The 21,854-nt window shown below is 35.7% G+C and overlaps 1 protein-coding gene across 1 annotated transcript; it reads right to left on the bottom strand.

Annotated features, from left to right (window-relative positions):
* Positions 1–143: 143 nt before the first annotated feature.
* On the bottom strand, positions 144–21,814 carry LOC127876535 (ankyrin repeat and LEM domain-containing protein 2-like). Its single transcript, XM_052421829.1, has 11 exons — positions 21,148–21,814; positions 16,168–16,325; positions 11,605–11,781; positions 10,802–10,996; positions 10,283–10,405; positions 9,987–10,053; positions 9,561–9,736; positions 8,195–8,310; positions 6,556–7,860; positions 6,014–6,145; positions 144–5,331 (listed from the first exon to the last, which is right to left on the bottom strand). The coding sequence occupies exons 1-11, from the start codon at positions 21,467–21,469 to the stop codon at positions 5,151–5,153; spliced, it is 2,952 nt and encodes a 983-aa protein (XP_052277789.1). The 5' UTR covers positions 21,470–21,814; the 3' UTR covers positions 144–5,150.
* Between the last annotated feature and the right edge of the window lie 40 nt (positions 21,815–21,854).

Raw genomic sequence — 21,854 nt, 5'->3', positions numbered from 1 at the left:
TTAAAGAGTGAGAAGGAGCAGCTACCTTGACAGAGATCAGGGCCAATTTCACAAAGCATCCCTGTGATTTATTAAATATTTCACTTGAATGTAAGTTTTTTATACATCATTATTAACTGAGGATTCTAACCCCAAAAGTTTTTTATTCATTTTTATGATGTGGAATATTGAAGTAAATAGATACAGAATAAATGACCGTAAGATGCTGTTTGAATACCAGTCCTTTGATATCTGGATGGTTTAGATTTTCTAACACTTGCGAGAAGTATCAAAGACAAAGCTTTATTGAAAATCTTTTTCAAATTATTTTTTAGATAATAACATTATAGCATTAAGTATAATGACATGTTTATAACTATAACTGAACACATATCCATCAACTTTTTGAAAATTCTATTGGACTTGTTTATAGATAAGCAGAATGATAATCATGAAACAAACAAGATGTGTTTGTGAAACACAATGTCCCCCTATATGACGTTTGACCTTGTAGGATGACTTTGACCTTGACCCTTCACCACTCAAAATGTGCAGCGCCTCGAGATACACACGCATTTCAAATATAAAATTGCTAGCTTTAATATTGCAGAAGTGACATTACATGCGCAATTTTGACCTATATATTTGACCTTGAAATATGACCTTGACCTTTCTCCCCTCAAAATGTGCAGCTCCATGAGATACACATGCATGCCAAATAACAAGTTGCTATCTTCAATATTGCAAAAGTTAGCATAAAATAAGCGATTTGGGCCACATATATTTGACCTCCGACCTTGAAGGATGACCTTGACCTTTAACCACTCAAAATGTGCAGCTCCATGAGATACACATGCATGCCAAATATCAAGTTGCTATCTTCAATATTGCAAAAGTATTCATAAAATGAGCGATTTTGGCCACATATATTTGACCTCTGACCTTAAAGGATGACCTTGACCTTTCACCACTCAAAATGTGCAGCTTCATGAGATACACATGCATGCCAAATATGAAGTTGCTTTCTTCAATATAGCATAAGTTATTGCAAAATGTTAAAGTTGGCGCCAACCAACCAACAGACCAACCAACCAACAGACAGGGCAAAAACATATGTCCCCCACTACTATAGTGGGGGACATAAAAATTGTCAAAGATTCAACTAGATAACATTGTTTTGCAAGGTACACATCGTCTTGATTCGAGTTATTGTAACCTTGAAGCAATCAACAACTGTAACATTGAAGCATCAACATCTTTGTTTTGCATGCATAATATTGGTTTGATTATGATGATCATTTATGCCCTTTTTTTTCAGACAATGTTTTATACCCACAAACACAAACAAGTCATGGCTTACACAGTATGCCACAATTATCATATTGAAACAAGCAAAACAAGAAATCGTCGGAGATGGGTGATGCTCCCCAAATTTTTTTTTGTCACAATATTGCACTATACAGTCAATCTTGTATTAAGAGACCACTCAAGGGAGTAATCAAAAGTGGTCTCTTAATAAAACGGTCTTTGAATACAAAAGGCCATTCTGGAAGAATGCTTACCCTCAATTTTAATCTATATGAAGGATTATCTCTTTTATCCACAATGATTTTAACTTTTATAATAAAATGAATATAAACACAATACATAAACAATATTTTACTTATAATGTGTTTTATTTTTCACTTATTATAAATTATCATTTATTATAAATCAATTGTGTGTACATATTTATTTGCAAAAACAACATAGAAAAGGAAATATTTTTCCTAAGAACAAAGAATTTTGCTAAAAATGTGTAACAGTCTACATGTACATGTGTACAGCTAAAACTAGAAATAAATGTCAGAAGCCAAAAGCTATGATATATTATCACATGTATTTCTCTTTCCGTTTCTATATTGCGCGTTTTTTTTCACCTGACACATTATTTTCCACGTCTTCAAGCACCTCGGCTTTACGCTTAAGAATGTTCTGAATTTGGTTTTTTCCGACTCCAATCTCGTCTGCGATTTTACGTGCACTTATACTCTTTGACAATTCCAAAACCCGAATTTTCTCGTTCAACGTTAACACTTTTTGTTTTGACATTTTAATTTCTGCATGTACGCTTAAGGAAATCTAACTCGATTATGATACATAATGAGCTGAAAAAATTAAAACACGTCAGTAACAAACAATCATACCTGGTTGGAAAATTTATTAAGTAAATAACAATGTGATTGGCTTACAAATATCTACTAATTAGCATTATTACAAATTGGTAATGTACGGATTTCGACAGATGTTGCCGATTAATAGTTTATTTTCCGCACTTCTCAGGAAATGTTTGTCGCGTACAGTGCATTGTTTCTGCACCTGTTATCTATACTCGAGAAAAATCGGCATTGTCTCTTAACGTTCCACATAGTAAACTTTTTAAGCTGTAGACTGTGCGCAATACGTTCCTCTATTATTCAACTCAATAAATTGATACGCAGTCTACAACAATACCGGTCAGAACCGGTCAACGAGACAAAGCATAATCATAATGGTTGTGAAAACAAAGCAGAGGTGTAACAGTACATCTTATCGGCTTAGATAAACAATTAACACGGATTTGTCCCTGAAAGATCGATAGATTAACCACTTTTACCTCCTAGTGGTCGCTTAATACAATATTCGGACATCAAAATACACACAAATCAGCGGTCGCTGGTCGCGTAAGACAAAAGTCGCTTAATACAATATCATTATATAGCGAAAAAGCTCCGTGGGATTTCATAATGGTCGCATAAGACAAAGGTCGCTTAATACAAGTGGTCGCATCCACAAGATTGACTGTATATTCAGATAAAAGGAAACATCTTGAGGGGAATAACTTTGGACAAAATAATACGATGGATTGTTTAGCGACTTAAAAATTTCAAAGGGCCATAACTCTCTAAATAAATCATCTAACCAGAACCCACAAATAACATGCGCATCTTCACAAGGTAGTTAAGCTTCCCACAAAGCTTCATTGAATTCAGTAGTTGGGGAGAAATAGCCTGGACAAAAATTGCCCTATATGTACAGTTTATAGAAAATTTCAAAGGGCCATAACTCTGTGAAAAATCATCCGACCATAACCGGCTGATAATATGCACATCTCCTGTTGGTAGTGAAGCTTCACATAAAGTTTCATTGAATTCCGGTCATTAGTTGCTGAGAAATAGCCCGGACAAGAATTGCACTATATGTACAATGGAAAATTTCAAAGGGCTATAACTCTGTGAAAAATCATTCGACCAGAACCAGCTGATAATATGCACATCTCCTCTTGGTAGTGAAGCTTCCCATAAAGTTTCATTGAATTCTGGTCATTAGTTGCTGAGAAATAGCCCAGACAATGCACTATATGTACAGTTAATGGAAAATTTCAAAGGGCCATAACTCTGTGAAAAATAATCCGACCAGAACCAGCTGATAATATGCACATCTCCTCTTGGTAGTGAAGCTTCCCAAAAAAGTTTCATTGAATTCTGGTCATTAGTTGCTGAGAAATAGCCCGGACAATGCACTATATGTACAGTTAATGGAAAATTTCAAAGGGCCATAACTCTGTGAAAAATCATCCGACCAGAACCCGCTGATAATATGCTCATCTCCTCATGGTAGTGAAGCTTCCCATAAAGTTTCATTGAATTCTGGTCATTAGTTGCTGAGAAATAGCCCGGACAAAAATTGTGCACGGACAGACGGACACACGAAGCGGCGACTATATGCTCCCCCCCCTAAAAAATTTTTTGGGGAGCATAACACTCCTTTGGCTGACATATAAAAAGGTTAAATATATTATTTATTATAGGAACTATCATACATTTTTATCAATAAAATAACAAGAAACATGACAATGCCATTAACCTGATTTTCAATCTATAACCAATAATTGCAATTTATTATCTAAGACTATTCCAAATACAGCTTTGTTACTAAATACATTAAATGAAACTTACACTATGAACAAGTCTCTTTAAAAGCCAATAAACATTGCGATCCCAACAAACCCTGCTTTTAATACATGTAGAACTTTCAAAGCTCAACTAATCTTATGGTTCAATTTTTAATTAGTACTATGAGCATAAGTATTTTTAAATTGACTAACAAATTGAGTTCTATTACTACCTCTAATACTAGTAGTTTGATTAAACAAGAGCACTGCATTACGGTGCCATGCTCTGCTTTTTTTTTAGAGGTCACAGTGACATTGACCTTTGACCTAGTGACCCAAAAATGGGTGTGGCGTGTAGAACTCGTCAAGGTGCATCTACATATGAAGTTTCAAAGTTGTAGGTGGAAGCACTTTGATTTTAGAGCCTATGTTAAAGTTTTATATTAGAGGTCACAATGACCTTGACCTTTGACCTAGTGACCCAAAAATGGGTGTGGCATGTAGAAATCATCAAGTTGCATCTACAAATGACGTTTTTAAGTTGTAGGTGGAAGCACTTTGACTTTAGAGTTTATGTTAAAGTTTTATATTAGAGGTCACAGTGACCTTGACCTTTGACCTAGTGGCCCGAAAATGGGTGTGGCCTGTAGAACTCATCAAGGTGCATCTACATATGAAGTTTGAAAGTTGTAGGTGGAAGCACTGTGATTTTAGTGCCAATTTTAAGGTTTTAGCACGACGCCTGCGGCGGACGAGCTGGCTATGACAATACCTCGGGTTTTCTCTGAAAACAGCCAAGCTCAAAATTACGTTTGTTTACAAGGAGTGATTTTTAAATAAGATTTTTTATGGGTGTGAATTGTTTGTACTGGCAGCTTACCACTTTCTTAATCAAGCCTATTCATGCATATGTCTATTAACTTAATACATAGTTTCTGTGTCAAACAAACTGCAGATACCAATGATGAAAAAGTTAAACGTGTTTGCGTGATAACACATCAAGATTTAGCACAAAAGAAAATCCAAAAGGAAATCAAAGGCAAATGAAAATAAGTTGCGCCATGCATGCATAGTGCCTTCTTGAATTGCATTTGAATTCTTGATAAAGCATATTTTTTATTTCTAAGTAATTACAGGTATGCATTCTTAGAAGTTAACATTTCCTCATGATCGCCTCTACTGTAACATCATTATTGCACAAAAATGCTGCTAAAGCACATGAACACAATAAAACCAGCTTAGCAACATTGAACATTCTCTACTCCTTGATCGAAGGAAATAACTTAGTGCGTATATCAGAGGTCGCAGAATGGTTTCTGGTGGTAGATCCCAGCCCAACGGGGCTACCGTAAGGGATCACGGGGCTTGTTTTTCCCCGGGGAGATGGCTGGGGTGAGGCTAGCCTGGACATGGGTTTAAACTTTGCGGGGCTCTGCCATCTGAAAAGCATGAGAGAATAAATAGAGATATTTCGTTGTATTTTATGATACCATAAATATTTTAACTAAAATACTCCAGCACTATGAGGAATACAATCTTCAATTATCAATCTTCTCATTAGCACCAGAACATGAGTTTTAACATGGTACAAACACTAAATACTTAACCGACAGCTTTTAATAACTCATATTCCATATGGGGAAGTCAGGTTTAATGCATGGGCATAATGTGTTGTCCAAGATATGCTTGTACAGTCGGCACATGCTAATCTCGATGACGATTGTATGGCATTTTTTGTTAATAGGCAGTCCGTTCTCAGCAAAAATCCATTTAAGCGGAAAGTGTTGTCCCAGTAAGCCGTGCAGACTTCACAGGTTTATCTGGGAGGAAATTCTCCCACATGCATTAAGCCCCATTGTCCCAGAGCACAAGTCATATACATATAGAAACTCATTATTAAAAATTACCTTAAGTTTGCCTTTACAAATTTATATTATTTATGACATGATCCACACTTAAAATAAGTTTAACTAGTTTATTTTTTTATTTTTTAACGTGCTATAAGTACTTTTGGCCAAATTAAATTCCATGACATATTTGTGCCTAATTTAAAAGGGGAAAATCTGCAAAAACAGTGACTCTTTAATATACCAGGCAACATAAAACAAATTGTTTACTGACCTGTATTTTGTGTTGCTAAGGAACTTGGTTAAACTCAGTTTCCACTGGAAGACATTAGGGTAAAGTTCTGAGCTCACTGTGACGTCTCCAATAGCTCTGGAAACATCCAGATCCTCACGTGTTGGCTGTGGGCTACAAAGCATTCATACAGGTTGTCATGGTGAGCGATGTTGTGGTCAGGGGATCAATAGACTAAATCTGCACAAGTTTTATCACACGAAAGATTGACTTTTTAAGTTATTATGCCAATATTACCAAAAAAATCCTTGAGTAGTACATGGAAGAAGGTACTTTCAAACCTTTTTTTAATATTGTGTTATTACATTTGGGTATGGACGTTGAAAACCTGGCTTCATGGGGTTGCCATGTATCTAGTTTATTATTTGCAGAAAGCACAATGATGTACATAAACGTTTTGATAATAAACAAGTTATTAATTTCAAATATCCTGAGCTTAGTTAGTTAAACTTTAAGACTGGATATTGCACATATCATACAATCATATTTAGTTGACCATACAATCTGAAATGAATCTTTCATACCCATGGATATAGCCACAGTTTCGAAAAGCATCCATTCTTGTTAGATAGGCATTCACTGCTGGCGTTGTGGATGAACTTTCCCTGACTGGTCCCCTAATCTCTACAACATCTCCTTCTTGTTGACTAAAAATGTCCCCTTCCACTACTGCCACAACAACATTTTCAAGAACAAGGATTTTCTCAAGGGATTCAGCATGTGTAAGTGAAATAATATTTATTTTCTGGCTTTCGTTCCCCAACACAGCTTGCCATTGCAAAATAAATAAAACAGGTTCCATTTCAATATCATTATCTTCCGGATTTCCTGGACTATTTTCATTAACAAATTCTAGCAACTTCTGAAAGACGTTGGTATCACAAATTCTGATGCACACAAAACTATTTCCAAGCTCAGACACCTGGCTACAAAATGAAAGACTTTTTTCACTTAAGACTTCTTCAGCAGTCTCAAAAGATTCTGTAGAACCAGAACTCACAGAGGGATACCTTTGTATCTTATCCATACTCTCTTCAGGCTTTACTAACAGCTCACCATTATTTTTTGCAGTATTTACACAATCTGTAGATTTTCCAAGATCTTTTTCTACTATAACAGTATTTGTTGGCATTTCTTCATTAACTGCGGTCTTACTTGTAGAGTCTTCAGAATTTCCGAGACTCTTTCCTATTTTTACACTATTTTCTTGTTTGTCACAACTATTTGACACTTTGTTTGTCTTAAAAAGTCCAGAGCCCTTTTCCAGATTTATATCCTTAGCATCATCAGTACCAGATTCCAAATCATTACCATGTTCTGAATCAACTGTGGCATGCTCATACCAGGAATCATCCAGAAGTTGCAGTTTTTCAAATGTTTGTGCCAGATTAGTAATTGGACTAACAATACCATTAACATTACTGACAGATTGAACTTGAGACTTATCCTCTTCAGGTGACAAATGCTCAGAATCATCTTTAGTGTCTTGAAAACTGTTAGACAGCCTTCTACTAGTCTTGTTCAAAGGTTCAGTTTTATTGATTTTTTTCTCAAAAACACTATCCAATGATTTAGCAGAATCTGCAAACAAGCCTGTTCTTTGCCTTCTATTTACTGGGGTTGAAAATCCCATGCTACCGGCACTGGCATTATCAGTTTCATCTATAATGCAATGTCTGTCTTTAAAAGTCTTAATGTAACACTGCCAAACACGCTTTTTGAAGTAACCTTCCAAGGTTTCCAAACCTTGAGGAGTTGAAAGGTCAACAAACTGATCAAGAAATTCCCAATATTCTCGCCATGGTATTTTCATTTCAGCTGCCAGTTGACTGAAATTCATTATAGTGAAATTAAACGTAATAAATCTTTTGATAATGCAATAGTTTTTGCGTATATGTTTACAGGGCATGGCTTTGAGCAGATTAGAAGATTGTTACAGTAAAAAATAATTGTTTAATTAAAAAAAATGGTTTCACCTCGTTTGTTATCAAAATGTGTGTTTCTCACAGATTTGGTTCATAACAGACCCATTTAAATACCTTTATATCCAAATTTTTCAAACTGATTTCTTTGAAAATATTTAAAGATAGCTACACATATTGATGAACAAACACTACAAACAATAAGAGTACCACACAAGAAAACTAAAGAGTGCAACTCTACCGGCCGATACGTTCTAGTCCCTTGTCGCAGTCACTGCGCTTCATGTGCTGATACTCCCTGGCCTTGTCAGGGCTCTGTGACGGGGAAGTGGTCCAGCGCTTGTGGAACAGGCCAGCCTTTAACACATTAATGAAGATTTTGTGTGTTATTTAAACCTCCTTCTGGGAAAAATGGGCTTAATGCATGTGCCTAGTGGCATCACACATCAGCCTGTGCAGTCTGCACAGGCTAATCAGGGACATAACTTTCCCAAATGACAGTATCCTTGTCTCAACAATTCAAGTTATGGAAGATAGTTTCATCCATGATCAGGCTGTTTGGACAATTTAAGGTCATCAAGCCCATTATTCCTCAAACCTAGCTCATTTGAATATTTTGCCTTTGTCAACCTTATTTCAGCCATATCACGGCGTTGGATTATCCCACTCACACTTATCAACTAAGCTGGTTAACCACCACTAAGTGTACATACTTAAGGCACAAGCTACACTGATCTACTTGAATCAAAGGTAGGGGGAGAATGGCCTTAGAAAGAAATGATTTCATTGACAAACCACACGCAAGTCATATTGTTGGGCCTGGAATCAAACCTGCAATCCTTTATAGTCAACAGTTCTACTAACTCAGCTAGCAAGATCACTGACTATTATAAACATACCTGAATTACCTGTAGCTTGACTGCATCTAATGTGTATATGGCTTCATTAGAGACCATATCAACTACACCAAACATCTTTAAAGTGAATAAAAGATTCGATATAGATAATGACCTTTCATTTTAAACTTTATTAGATAAGTATTTTGTTGTAATGGATGGAAGTGCGGACTTGATAAACGAATTAGACTTTAAATGCATCATCGAATTTAACCCCATCTGTATAGCTTTCTTTTAGTAAATATATGCTTAAGTTCTTAACATGCCCCATTATGAACTGGGAACTCCATATAAGATATGTTCCAAAAAATGTGCTGAAAGAGTTATCACCAAGTGAACCTGAATAAAACAAGAGCTCCGCGGTTGGAGACAGATGCCCCCCAAACATGGCCTTGACAACCATCACTCAATCCTTTGATGACATATCAAACAGAAACCAATTTAACATTTAATGTCACTGTGACCTTGACCTTTGACCTAGTGACCCCAATTTCAATAGGGGTCATCTACTGTCAAAGGCCAGTGCACATGGGAAGTATCAAACCAATTGGTACATTCGTTGAGGAGTTATTGATCAGAAACAAACTGGTCTGCTGACAGACTTAAAGACAGACAGACAGACCAACCCATATCCAGCAAAACAATATACCCCCTCTTTTTCAAAGGGGGGCATAAAAAACACAAGATGAACATAGTGTGACTGCACATTACATTGGAAGGTGACATGGGCCCTGCACAGGCCCGTACAGACATTGGTGATTCTCGGGGGCTGCAGGGGATCCTGGTATTGTCCAGTGGCGACCCGGTCAGGTCAGGTGACCATGGCTGACCAATCACTGGAGGGACTGTGTTGTCCTCAGATCTGATCAGTGGAACATAGACCTGACCTGAAATGTCAAACTGTTACTGTCTATCTGCTCACACAAGCACATGGTATTGGAATGGTAAATGTAATGTATCACCCATGTAAATTTTCTATAATACGTTAATTAGCACATTTAATGTGGAAATATTAAATGATTATGTAATTCCATGAATGTTTCAGACATGAAAAGATGAAAAAAAAGATGATACTGCATAATAAAGTTTAACAAAGTAAATCTTTTGTGAGCCTGTCCTGAATCAATCAAGCAGTACCCATGAGGAGTTCTTCAATCTTGTCCTTCAGGCCAGCTGAGGAGGAGGTGCAGCGGGTACAAATCAACTGAAATGTACAAGAACTTATCTATGTAGGATTACAGTTGTTGTTTTAGCTTTAATGAGTACAACTAGATTTTACTCTGATTGTTTCAAGTAACTTCACAAAAGCAATACAAAATAGAATCCTTTATACTATTGAAAAATGTTAATATTAATGACTGAATATTCATGTTTTCTTTTCAATGCCAAAAGTATTCAATCAAGTTTGAATGAAATATACCAATCAAACCTACATCTTTCGGGGTGTCGCCCCACTTGTTCTTTAGCTGTTTGTCAGTCTTGGGGTGAGCAGCCAAAACCTCAACAACCTTAGCGTGTCCAAACTTGCATGCCATGTGCAGTGGAGAGTCACAGTTCTGAAGAAAAGAGCATATGAGCTGCACTCTTGGAAAATGGGGCTTAATGCATATGAATAAAGTGTCGTCCCAGATTAGCCTGTGCAATCTACAAAGGCTAATCAGGGACAATACTTTTCGCATTAACTGGATTTTCTATATGAAGGGATTTCCTTGAAACAAAATATAGGATAAAATCAGAAAGTGTTGTCCCTGATTAGCCTGTCAAGACTGCAGAGGCTCATTTGGGCCGACACTTAACAAGCAAGCATAAAGCCCCATTTTTAAACAAGCGACTCAAATCTTTATAGATGAGCATTATGCAGAGGATATGAACCTTTATCTTACTGAATGTTTAAGGGGCACCAAAGAATGTTTATAAAAGTGTCAAACGAAAAAAATAGCATTTAATTTTACCCCTTTATCAGGCATATTGAGATAAAGATCCACCAAGAAGTTGATTCTTTGGTTCATTGTTTCCTCTGTGTTAACACTCTGAGAGTATAGCTTAATCACAAACTGGGGATCTTCCAGTATATCCAGAATAGATTGACACATGGCTGCTTGGTTCTTTAATGCAGCCACATGCATGGCCGAGTATCTAGGTCCTTCCTGTATAAAATAGCAACAAGCAATCTTAATTGTTGTAATTGTTTATTTTTATACCATTTTTTGTCTGTTGTTAGTATTGTGCTGTGCACCTGCCAGGGGTGCATTGTTGTTAAAGTAAAAATTTGCCATTCCAAGTTTCAAACAAAACTAACAAAAATTTTGAGCTAGTAGTTATAAAATAAGACTCAATACTCACATGCGCTTCTGTGAGAATTTGACATATCTAATTCACTCTTAGGTTTCATTAACCATTTTAAAGTCAAATGAACAACAGTGCATTAATTATATCAATATAGTGTAGTGGTTTTCTATGCATTTTAAATTGAGATGGGAATGGCCCCATACTTAATATTAATACTATAATGTATAGTATGGCAATCGATTTAAAACATGAAGGTACAACAAACTAATATTTTGACTCTGATGCAAAATGATATGAGGATAGAACTGATAGCAATTCCATACAATGTAGTTTAGTTATAGTCTACAGTAGTAAGTCATGAAATCTACCACCACAGTTAATTTTGATACTAACAATTTAATCTACTCAAAGGAAACTGAATACATTCAAAACTAATTCCAGAACTTAAGAACGAATACTTTTTTACCTGATATATTGCAGGAGTGTCTCCAGAACTGACCATATATCTAGGATTATCCCAAACTTTTGCTTGGAATGTCTTTACATCACCTGTCTCTATGGCTTGTCTTAGTTCAGCTAGATCTTGTGGTTTCGGGGCTTTGTATGGAGAACTCTCTGTTGAAACAGAAGGTTCTTTGCTGTCCTGGAATATTTTCAAATGAGCATGTCATTTATACATTTCCAACATTCACGCTAAAACATGCCATAATGCAAAACTAAATTTAACTAAGATAGACAAAGCTCTAAGTCGCTCACCCCAGACCCCATGGAACTGAAGCAGTGTTTTGAATTTTCGTGACTTTTCAAAAATCATTTCAGAATTCGGCCAAAATATCATTAGAAGGTATGAATGGTAAACAAGATTTCTTTGAGAAATACAATGCCCCCCAGTAAGCAAAATCAATAGGGGTCATCTGCGAGTCATGATCAATGTACCTATGAAGTTTCATATCCTAGCCCCAAGCGTTCTTGAGTTATCATCCGGAAACCACCTGGTGGACGGATTGACCGACCTACCGACATGAGCAAAGCAATATACCCACTCTTCTTCGAAGGGGGGCAGGTGGTGGTGGAGGAGGAGGAGGAGGAGGAGTAGTAGTAGTAGTACTAGTAGTAGTAGTAGTAGTAGTAGTAGTAGTAGTAGTAGAAGTAGTAGTAGTAGTAGTATTAGTAGTAGTAGTAGTAGTAGTAGTAGTAGTAGTAGAAGTAGTGTTAGTAGTAGTAGTAGTAGTAGTAGAAGTAGTAGTAGTAGTAGTAGTAGTAGTAGCAGTAGCAGCATTACAATACCAATACTTAAGAATGATCAAATGGGAAAAGGTAACCTAGCACTGGCAGTAAATATGGGGCTCATTTACAGGTCAGATTTGGAATCTCTGCTGTAAAATGAGATTTTGAATGAATTAAAGGGAGGCAAATCTGTAATAAAAAGAACATGCATAAACCGTAGTTGTTTCCCTTGTTTGAACCATGCTTAATCCTTATTATGCCTATTTCCAGTAACTGTGACCTTCACCTGTGACCTTGACCTTTGACCTAGTGACCTCAAAATCAATAGGGGTCATCTGCGAGTCATGATCAATGTACCTATGAAGTTTCATGATCCTAGCCCCAAGCGTTCTTGAGTTATCATCCGGAAACCACCTGGTGGACGGACCGACCGACCTACCGACCGACATGAGCAAAGCAATATACCCCCTCTTCTTCGAAGGAGGGCATAAAAAGTGTCCTCTTGTTCACAAATAATTTAAGTTAATGTGACCTAATGACCTAGTTTTTGACCCCAAGCGACTTAGTTTCAAAATCAGGAAGAAATAATTGGGATAAATGTTCTGACAAAGAACAATGCATTTAAGGGAATAAATGTGGCTTCTACAGTCAGTGATTTTTTTCATTCTTAATAAAGTTCCCATAAGTCACTTTCTCAATCATGGAAAAATTGCAATACTAGTATTCCAAAAGGTCGTCAGAAAAAATCCTAAAAGGAAGAAATGGTGCGTCAAAAGAGCATTATCTGCAAATAAACAAATTAAAGTCAGCAGTGAAACTGAAAGTGTGAGCAATAATGGCATGTAAAAAAATATTAAGATGGGTTAAATCAATTAAGTACAAAGCAATTACAAAGACCCATATTTCCCAATCTGAAGATTTATGAGGCAAATATTCCCTAGTTCAGAGTTTTGGAGTTCATTTTTTACAATTGGCCTATTTGATTACTTTTCCCTATTGGGCTGAAAAAATGGCTGAGAGGCTGGTTGGCTAGTTCACAAGATGTTTATGATTGAAAATACAAAACTGAAGACTAAACACAGACAAAATGTTAGCACAAAAGCTCACCATAAGGATCGTGTGGTTTGGTGAGCTAGCACAAAATACATTCAGTAACTTGTCTTCAATAATTAACTTATTTGTAGGAACCCAATATTTTTACTGGAAATGTCGCGTATCCCCACGCCGCATGCTTGACCTAGGGGCACCCCAGGGTTGATAATGGGGCCATGCATAGTTGAGATTGACCATATTGTCATAAGAGAGGTTCAGTATCAATTTGAAGTGAATCAGTGTAGAAATGAAGAAATTATAGTAAAAGGCAATTTTGGGTGGGTGTGGTCTATGTGGGCGAGGCGCCCCAAGGTTGGTAATGGGGCCATGCATAGTTGAGATTGACCGTATTGTCATTAGATAGGTTGAGTATCAATTTGAAGTAAATCCTTGTAGAAATGAAGAAGTTATAATGTAAGATAACTTAAACAAGAGGGCCTGAAAGGCCCAAAGTCGCTCACCTGAGATAACAAGATATTATTGGGACAAATCTTCTGACCAAGTTTCATGAAGATCAGACAATGGCCTCTAGAGTGTTAACAAGATTTTACTATAGCCATATAAGGAAAAATGCCCCGCCCATTGTCAGCCATGTTTTTCAAGCAAGCGTTACCGTTTTAGAACTCATCCAAGATATCATTGAGACCAATCTTCTGACCAAATTTCATAAAGATTGGAAGTAATGTGGCCTCTAGAGAGTAAACAAGGCAAATGTTGACGCCGCACAACGCACGACGGACAAAAGGCGATCACAAAAGCTCACCATGAGCACGTTGTGCTCAGGTGAGCTAAAAATGAGTGAAAATCTCTGACCAGTCTCCACCCCAACCCCATAACTTTTGACCCAGGGGTCAGATGAAAATTTCAAATAGTGCAGGGTCGCACATATGCTCATAGCTACCACGTGTGTAAGTTTCAAGGTTTTAATAGTGTAGGAGGAGATACTGTGAAACCATTTATTTTTGCCAGCACGAAATTTCGTCATTTTTAAAAAAATGACATTTTCGTCAGCACTTAAATTCGCTTATTCCTGACTTTAATAAAAATTAGAAATGCTTCAGTCAATATCCGGTGTGTTTGTCAAACATGTCCGAAATATATCGCAGTTGCGCTAAATCGTAGTTGGGAAAGAGGGAGGACACTTGAGAGTCACTTGCAGGAGGTGGGGCTGGTTTATCACATGCCAAAATACATGTACTAGTCTTTGATTATAAGGTGATCAGGGCCCCCATTATGTATCATTATTATGATTAGCGGATTAGTGGGATCGAATAACCATTAACGAGTGTTTGAAACAGTGAAGCCAATTAACCAAGTTGTCTTATTCATTTACTATCATGGCCAAACTCATAACAACCTTACCTTTATAAGCGCAAATTACAGAAGGTGCGCACATTATTGATTATAATTAGTGTTAGCAAACTGTTTGGTCAGTTTTCAATAAAGTTTCAAAAGTTTTGCATCGTAAATATTTGAGCACTTTAAGTACAGTAATTTGTCTAACATGTAGCTTTTAATAATGTCAATGACTTTATGAAATTTAAATTAATACACTAACTCCAATATAACGCATCTGACGGGGTCCAAGTCTCGAAAATGTGTTTAAAAATTTCATAATTACAAAAATACACCATTTTTTTGGAAGTGTAAAATTAACACTGCATTATGGGACAGCGGTTTCATAGGGCACAGTTCAGATTTAACTGTAACAACCAATGGACGGGTGAGTTTAAATAAGATTGAATGCAATAGGATACAAAGCAATATTTTATTGCGTCATACCAGTCATAAGAAACACATGCTTCCCAAGGATTTCCTGAAAATTGCGCGAAAATGAAAGTGAATTTCTGTAAACAATTACCCTACATTTGGATGAAACTAATCGTCATAATTGCTAATTTCTCTTCATCTGTTACGTTTTCAATTGCTAAAAATAACCATGATTTGAAACATGTATCTTAAAATTTGTCAAAGTTGTCAATGATTAAAATGATCAATAGCCCATAAACGAAACACAAGCTATTTTCACACCTGTATTGTAGTTAAACGCTAACAACCAAACACAAATCAATATGTTCTGTATTAATTTGTAATCAATGCAGGAAATGTATATCAGTCAGGTGTTGATCACACATCATCATCTTTTAATTTTGTTTATTGTTTTTTATCCGGCTTTGCTGCGTGCAGGCTATATACTCTGCAACAACACTGAAAAACACAATGCACACAATGGGTAATCAAGTTGTTAACAATTAGCGCTTATCATTACTATTCTACCTTAATGAAGTCAACGCAGTCGATACAGCTGTACTGCACTTGCGTTTTACAGCAATGTCACGTGTCAGTTAAGTAAACTGTGTAATCAACAACTCTTTGAGTTAAAACCGGATTACACGTATCTTGATTACGAAACAGTCTGAGTATGTATGCGTGGATTCTGTTGGATTGTAATGCCTCATGTCTTCGGTAATTCTGCTTTTATTTTGTTCAAATATGGGACAAGATTGTTCGTTAGGATCTTAAATTCGTCAATCGGTCGACTGACGTAATACACGAAAATTAATGCCTGACAATTAATAATGGTTTCACAGTAGTGGCCAGGACGGACAGCGGGATAACCACAATTTCCCCACGCTTTACAAAAAGCATGGGGATAATTATGAAAAGAATCTGACTTTCTATTTCATGAATTTTAAGAACTTGTCTTTACTTCTTTTGATGGTCTTCTTGGTGAAGCAAACACAGTTTCAGCAAAAGATTGAGAAAACACTTCTGCTTCTTGTTCATTCTTGAAGACTTTGAATCGGGATCCTTTAAATTTCTTTGCTAACTGTAGTGCTGATATCTTGTCTGTAAATACTCTGTTTTCTGCAAATAAAACCAAACACAAATGTTTTTCAACATTTTCTTAAGCTGTTTTAAGGTAAAAGCATGATGACTTTAGCATGAGCGATATAGAAAGTCACATATATCAATAAACACATCTTCCAGTAAATCAAAGTTATTGTTTTAGATAGCATTAAATATCTCAAATAGTACATTTGTAAGTATACTGTACCAAAAAAGGTTCATTTCCTGACTGGAATATTTCACAATTTCAATAAAATCTGACTGCCTAGGCATTATTTGGCCACTTTTAATACCAGTCTTTTGTAATTTTTCAAAAGGTATCAACATGTAGATAATTATCTATATATTAATTAATTTGTTTCAAAGATTTTGGAACAGTTGAGTTTAGATTTTTTATTTAAAAAATGTTAATGGTCTAAATGACATGCTATGATATGATATCTGAGAATTTAAAATGGCCTGAGCATGTGCAATTTAATATCATCTCAAGGCCAAACAACTGATTCTCATAGAAGAAAAAGTCTGGCAGATCCATTTAAACCTGCTTCAATCTTAGTTAATGTTTTGGGTTTATTTTACAGAAATCTCTTTAAAATGTTAGCCTTATCCATTTTGAGTACTTTAAAAAGGTCTTACTGTCAATTTCTAATTATCAATCTTCAGTAAAAAAGGAACAGAACATATAACTGTCAACACTAAAAAGACACTGTTTTATGTGCCCCATAAAGTCCTTTTTTAAGGGTTGATGCCCATTTGAATTGAGTAAAATTTTCTTGGTTTACAAATTCAAAAATAATAAAGATTCCAGGATTACAAGTGTCAAGTTTTATAGTTCAATTTTTACATTAATGTAAATGTAATATGTCCCAAAATCATTGCACATATCTTCTGTGAAATACCATCAACACTTGCAAACTAAAAACATTATTTGTATCAATACTATTCAAGGTTATTCCTGCTATTGCTTATCACAAGCTAAATGCATGTATTACACATTAAAACTGCGTTTATATTTACCGTAATAACTCAGTTTTCCGACACTCTAAGTTTTCAGACATCCTCTTTGTTTTAGCCAAAATAATTATTTTTTGTGACCATATTTTCGGACATACGGATTTTTGTCCATAATTAATTTCTCCAATTTTTTCGAACAGTATATTTTACAGCGCTAGTTTACTAGATTTCTGTCCTGTTTTCGCTTATCGATCATGAAGTTTTACAAACAGATTAACCTAATAAAACATAGCATACAATGCTCTGAGGGCAATGGACCATTACAATTGTGTTATTGGTTAGATTAACATGTATACTTGTAACATAAACGAGTTATGGAGGTTTCTGTAAATGACAAGTTCGGTAAATTGATTTATATAGTAAATGCCGTGGAGGTTTCGGTTAATTGGTATAAATAGGGATTATCGCACCTTTTGTCGATAAGCGTGTACATTAATTGAGTTGTTTGGCACTAATTAAATTATCTGTTTAAATGTATGGAGTTGATTTTATCAATTTTGAGATGTTTGCAAAGTGTTAATATTAATTATCCAGGCTTGCAACCTATTAATATTCTAATCAAGGGAGGTAAATTATATATTAAAAGTTTATCTTTAGGTCATGATTGTTTTGTTTTTTATATATGTTTTTAAACAATTAGTTGAAAAAACCTTAATTAAAGCGTATCAGATAAAAAAAAATAATGTGACTCTTACAAGAGGTGGCCTCCACATGGCAAGAGCTGTGCAACATATTCATTATGTTGGCAAACTACCACATGTTTATATATTGAGAAGTTTTCGGTGTTTCAAAATACTAATATCAAATATGTTTGTTTCTTATATAAATATGTTTTACTTGTTGCTTATTTATAATATATGGTAAATAAAAAGGATTACAAAGTCGATCAGTTATTATTTTTTTATTAAACGGATTTGTTCAGGCAAAAAATGATATCAGTTATTTAGGCCGTAAAACCCATTGTTCCAGTACAGTAGCCAGGTGCCTGTGTATTAAGCTGATAAGATGGTGATCATCACAGCAGCTTGCTATTACACAGTGTATTCATTCTGCTGGTGTTGTGTTAGATGTCATTTTTATCAGTTTTCAATTATGTGTATCTCTTCGCTGAACTCAATGTTCAATGGCACGCGCACTTAACAAAATTATAAAACATAACGCGTATCATTATATTACTATTTATTAATTACGTACACATATAAGATTTTATATACTGTTTTTTTCTTGTGTTTTTCTCAACCAGAAAGAAATAATTTAACATGTAATATAAAGTTCAACATTTGGCTCTTACAAGAGGTGGCCTCCACGTGGCAAGAGCTGGGCAACATATTCATTTTGTAATATTACAGCAACATGGAGTGAACAAATCTACAATTTCCTGGATTAAGTCTTTTCTCATAGGCAAAGCGCAAACAGTTGTTCTGGAAGGAGTATGCTCATCAGAAGTCCCTCTAGCATCGGGCGTGCCACAAGGCTCAGTACTTGGTCCCTTACTCTTTCTTTTATACATAAATGACCTTCCTAACTCTATCTGTTCTCAAGTTCGTTTATTTGCAGATGACACTGCTGTATATCTGGCAATTAACAACTTGCAAGACTGTGCCTCTCTTCAAAATGATTGAGACAAATTAGTACATTGGGAAAACCTGTGGGACATGGAGTTTAACCCTAGTAAATGTGTAGTCCTTGTTATTTCTAAGAAAAAACATAAATTCATCTTCAATTACAGGCTACATGGACAAATCCTTGAAGTTGTAGACAGTGCTTAATATTTAGGTGTTTCCATTTCAGATGATCTTTCTTGGAACAAACATATTACAGGGCTTTTTTTCCTTCTTTGGGACCCGCCGAAAATCGGCCCTTTCCCCGCGGATTTTTTGTTCCCCTCAGCAGGTGAATTTTTCCCCCAGACTTAATTTTTTTTCCCCTAAAAAAAAAAAAAAAATTTTTTTTTTTTAACTTTTAATACATAAGTTAACCTGATCCAGTGTAGAAAATATAGCATATTGCATAATTAGATTATCTGTTGCTTTGAATTTGTGTTAAAAACAGCAAAATATGTTGAATAGATTATTTAAGACTTTCCGCATTCCCCCAAAATCCGACGTTTCGCGTGATTTTTTCCCCCAAAATCCGGCATTTGGCGCGATTTTTTTCCCCTCAAAAAAGGCCAGGCCCATTCCCCAAAATCAGATAAAAACCCCTGTATTACCAACATTACAACGAATGCTAATAAATCTCTTGGTTTCATCCGCAGGAATATACAGACTAAAAAAGAAAACATCAGAGAAGTAGCCTATAAGACCTTAGTTAGACCCCAGGTAGAATATGCGTCCTCTGTCTGGAGTCCACATACCAAACAAAATAGAGACAAAATAAAAAGAGTACAACTTAGAGCAGTCTGCTGGGTGAAAAACGACTTTTCATTCTACAGCAGTGTTACCGGTATGCAGACTGAACTTGGCTGGCAGACTTTGAAGGACCGACGTGACCTCTCTCGACTGACCCTTTTTTACAAAATTGTGTATGGCTTGGTAGCCATTTCGCCGCCATCATATCTTGAGAGGCTTACGAGGATGACTCGTCATATGGACCAACTCTCATTCAGACAAGTCCATACATCAGCCAACTACTTTAAATACTCCTTCTTTCCTTACACCATAGTTCTTTGGAACAGCCTACCGGCCTCAGTTGTACAGCAGGCAGACCTAGAGGGGTTCAAGCGTTGCCTTAGCCCCACTCTACTCCCCAGTCGTCCCTGAATGCACAAAACAGTGTTTTTAACAACTTTTAACCTATAAATATGTTTCTTCTTGTTTAACACTATCACACTTTTATCTTCACCTCACTTTCATGCTTTGAAGTCTCCCTTTCAATGCTTTTAAACCTTTTATTCTTGCACTGACACGCGCACCTGCCAATAGTACCCGCAAGGGGGTTCCGGCAGTATTAAAAGATAGATAAAGATAGATAGATATGTTGGCAAACTACCTTATGTTTATATATTGAGAAATTGAGTGTTTATCGGTGGTCTAAAATACTATTGCGCTTTAAATTTAAACTGAAATCATTTTTATTAAATCATGTCTACAATATTTTACAAGAAACTTTTTTAAATAGCATTAAACTTAATTGAAGATCTTACATTGATTCCGCCATAAATCATTATTTATTATGACTATTATGTTATTTAAATAAAAGCACCAATTATTAAAAAAAAACAGTATTGCGTTATTTACATCGTAAATTTACCTACAATTTCCTAACAGAATTTGTTTTTCAGAGGTAGCTCATTCATTCCTCTTAATTCTTTACCGTAGGCATAGCATTAATTACTCAACTCAAAATTAATCCACAGTTTGGTTTAAACATATTTATTTTGGAATGCATATACAGCAAATAAATACACAGTAATATGTGGATTGGCCTGGAAGCTAAACTTAGCTTATTGTAGGTCGTTCCACAGTTTGCAAATAAATGCCCCTGATGTTATTGTAAGCCAATAATAGGTGTCATTAACACCTCATTGTAGGTATACCACCTCTATAAAAACCAATTTACCGAACCCTCCACGGCATTTACTATAAATATCAATTTACCGAACTTGTCATTTACCGAAACCTCCAGCACCCACATAAACAATGGTTTCACCCAACAGCATATGAAATGATAAAGTATTCAGGAAGCAGTTGTGTGATTTTATGACGTGTTTATATACCATTTCAGGTAACAAATTGCATATAAGTGAAGTTGTACTATACTTAAAGCAGAGAAAGGACATGAAAAAAAAATTAAGTGTCTTAAAACTTGTAGTAATTACGGTAACCTTTATTGTCGAACGCATTTGATCTGTCAACTTCTTGTGGGAGACACACTGCGTAGTAAATATTTGTAGCATTTAAGGATGAATCCAATAAATCTTTGTCCAGTGGTACTATCTCCGCTTTATTTACTGGCTGTTTTGGAGAAGCATTGTCATCTTCGTCAAGCGATCCACCTTGTAATTTAAACAAATGTTTTGCAAGTCTTTTTTGAAAAAGTGATGCAGTGGAAGGCGCTATTGGGCCAACTTTAATTCCATTTTCTAAAAGTTTCTTCCTTAATGTTTGAACATCATATTTCTTTATCTCTTCTAGAATTGCTTCCATGTTGTCACCTGGTAATACATCTACGAGACAACAAATATTGAAAAAGTTCACAACACTTCATGGTTATATTACACTCATTCCATTTTCCATAGGCATGATAGGGTCCCATTATAAAACTGCCAACTTTCAAAGCATTTTTCTTTCAACGTAATCCCCAATTAAATGCGCCAAAATATTGCAGACACAAACAGAATGCAGGAAATAATCACAAAAAGCATGTGTGCGATCGTTAAATCGCTTTTTATACCGAAGAGAAAAGGAACTCTTTAGAAATAGGCACTAATTTCGAATCGACCACGGAGGGATACAAAATGATTTAGTGTAATGTAACCTTCATCGCGAATAATGGTTGCATCCATTTAATGATAAAATGTTTTGTTATGAT

The sequence above is a fragment of the Dreissena polymorpha genome, chromosome 4, assembly GCF_020536995.1.
Source record: "Dreissena polymorpha isolate Duluth1 chromosome 4, UMN_Dpol_1.0, whole genome shotgun sequence".
NCBI lineage: Eukaryota > Metazoa > Mollusca > Bivalvia > Myida > Dreissenidae > Dreissena > Dreissena polymorpha.
Note: the sequence above shows the minus strand (reverse complement) of the source record. Positions and strands in the feature narration are given on the sequence as shown.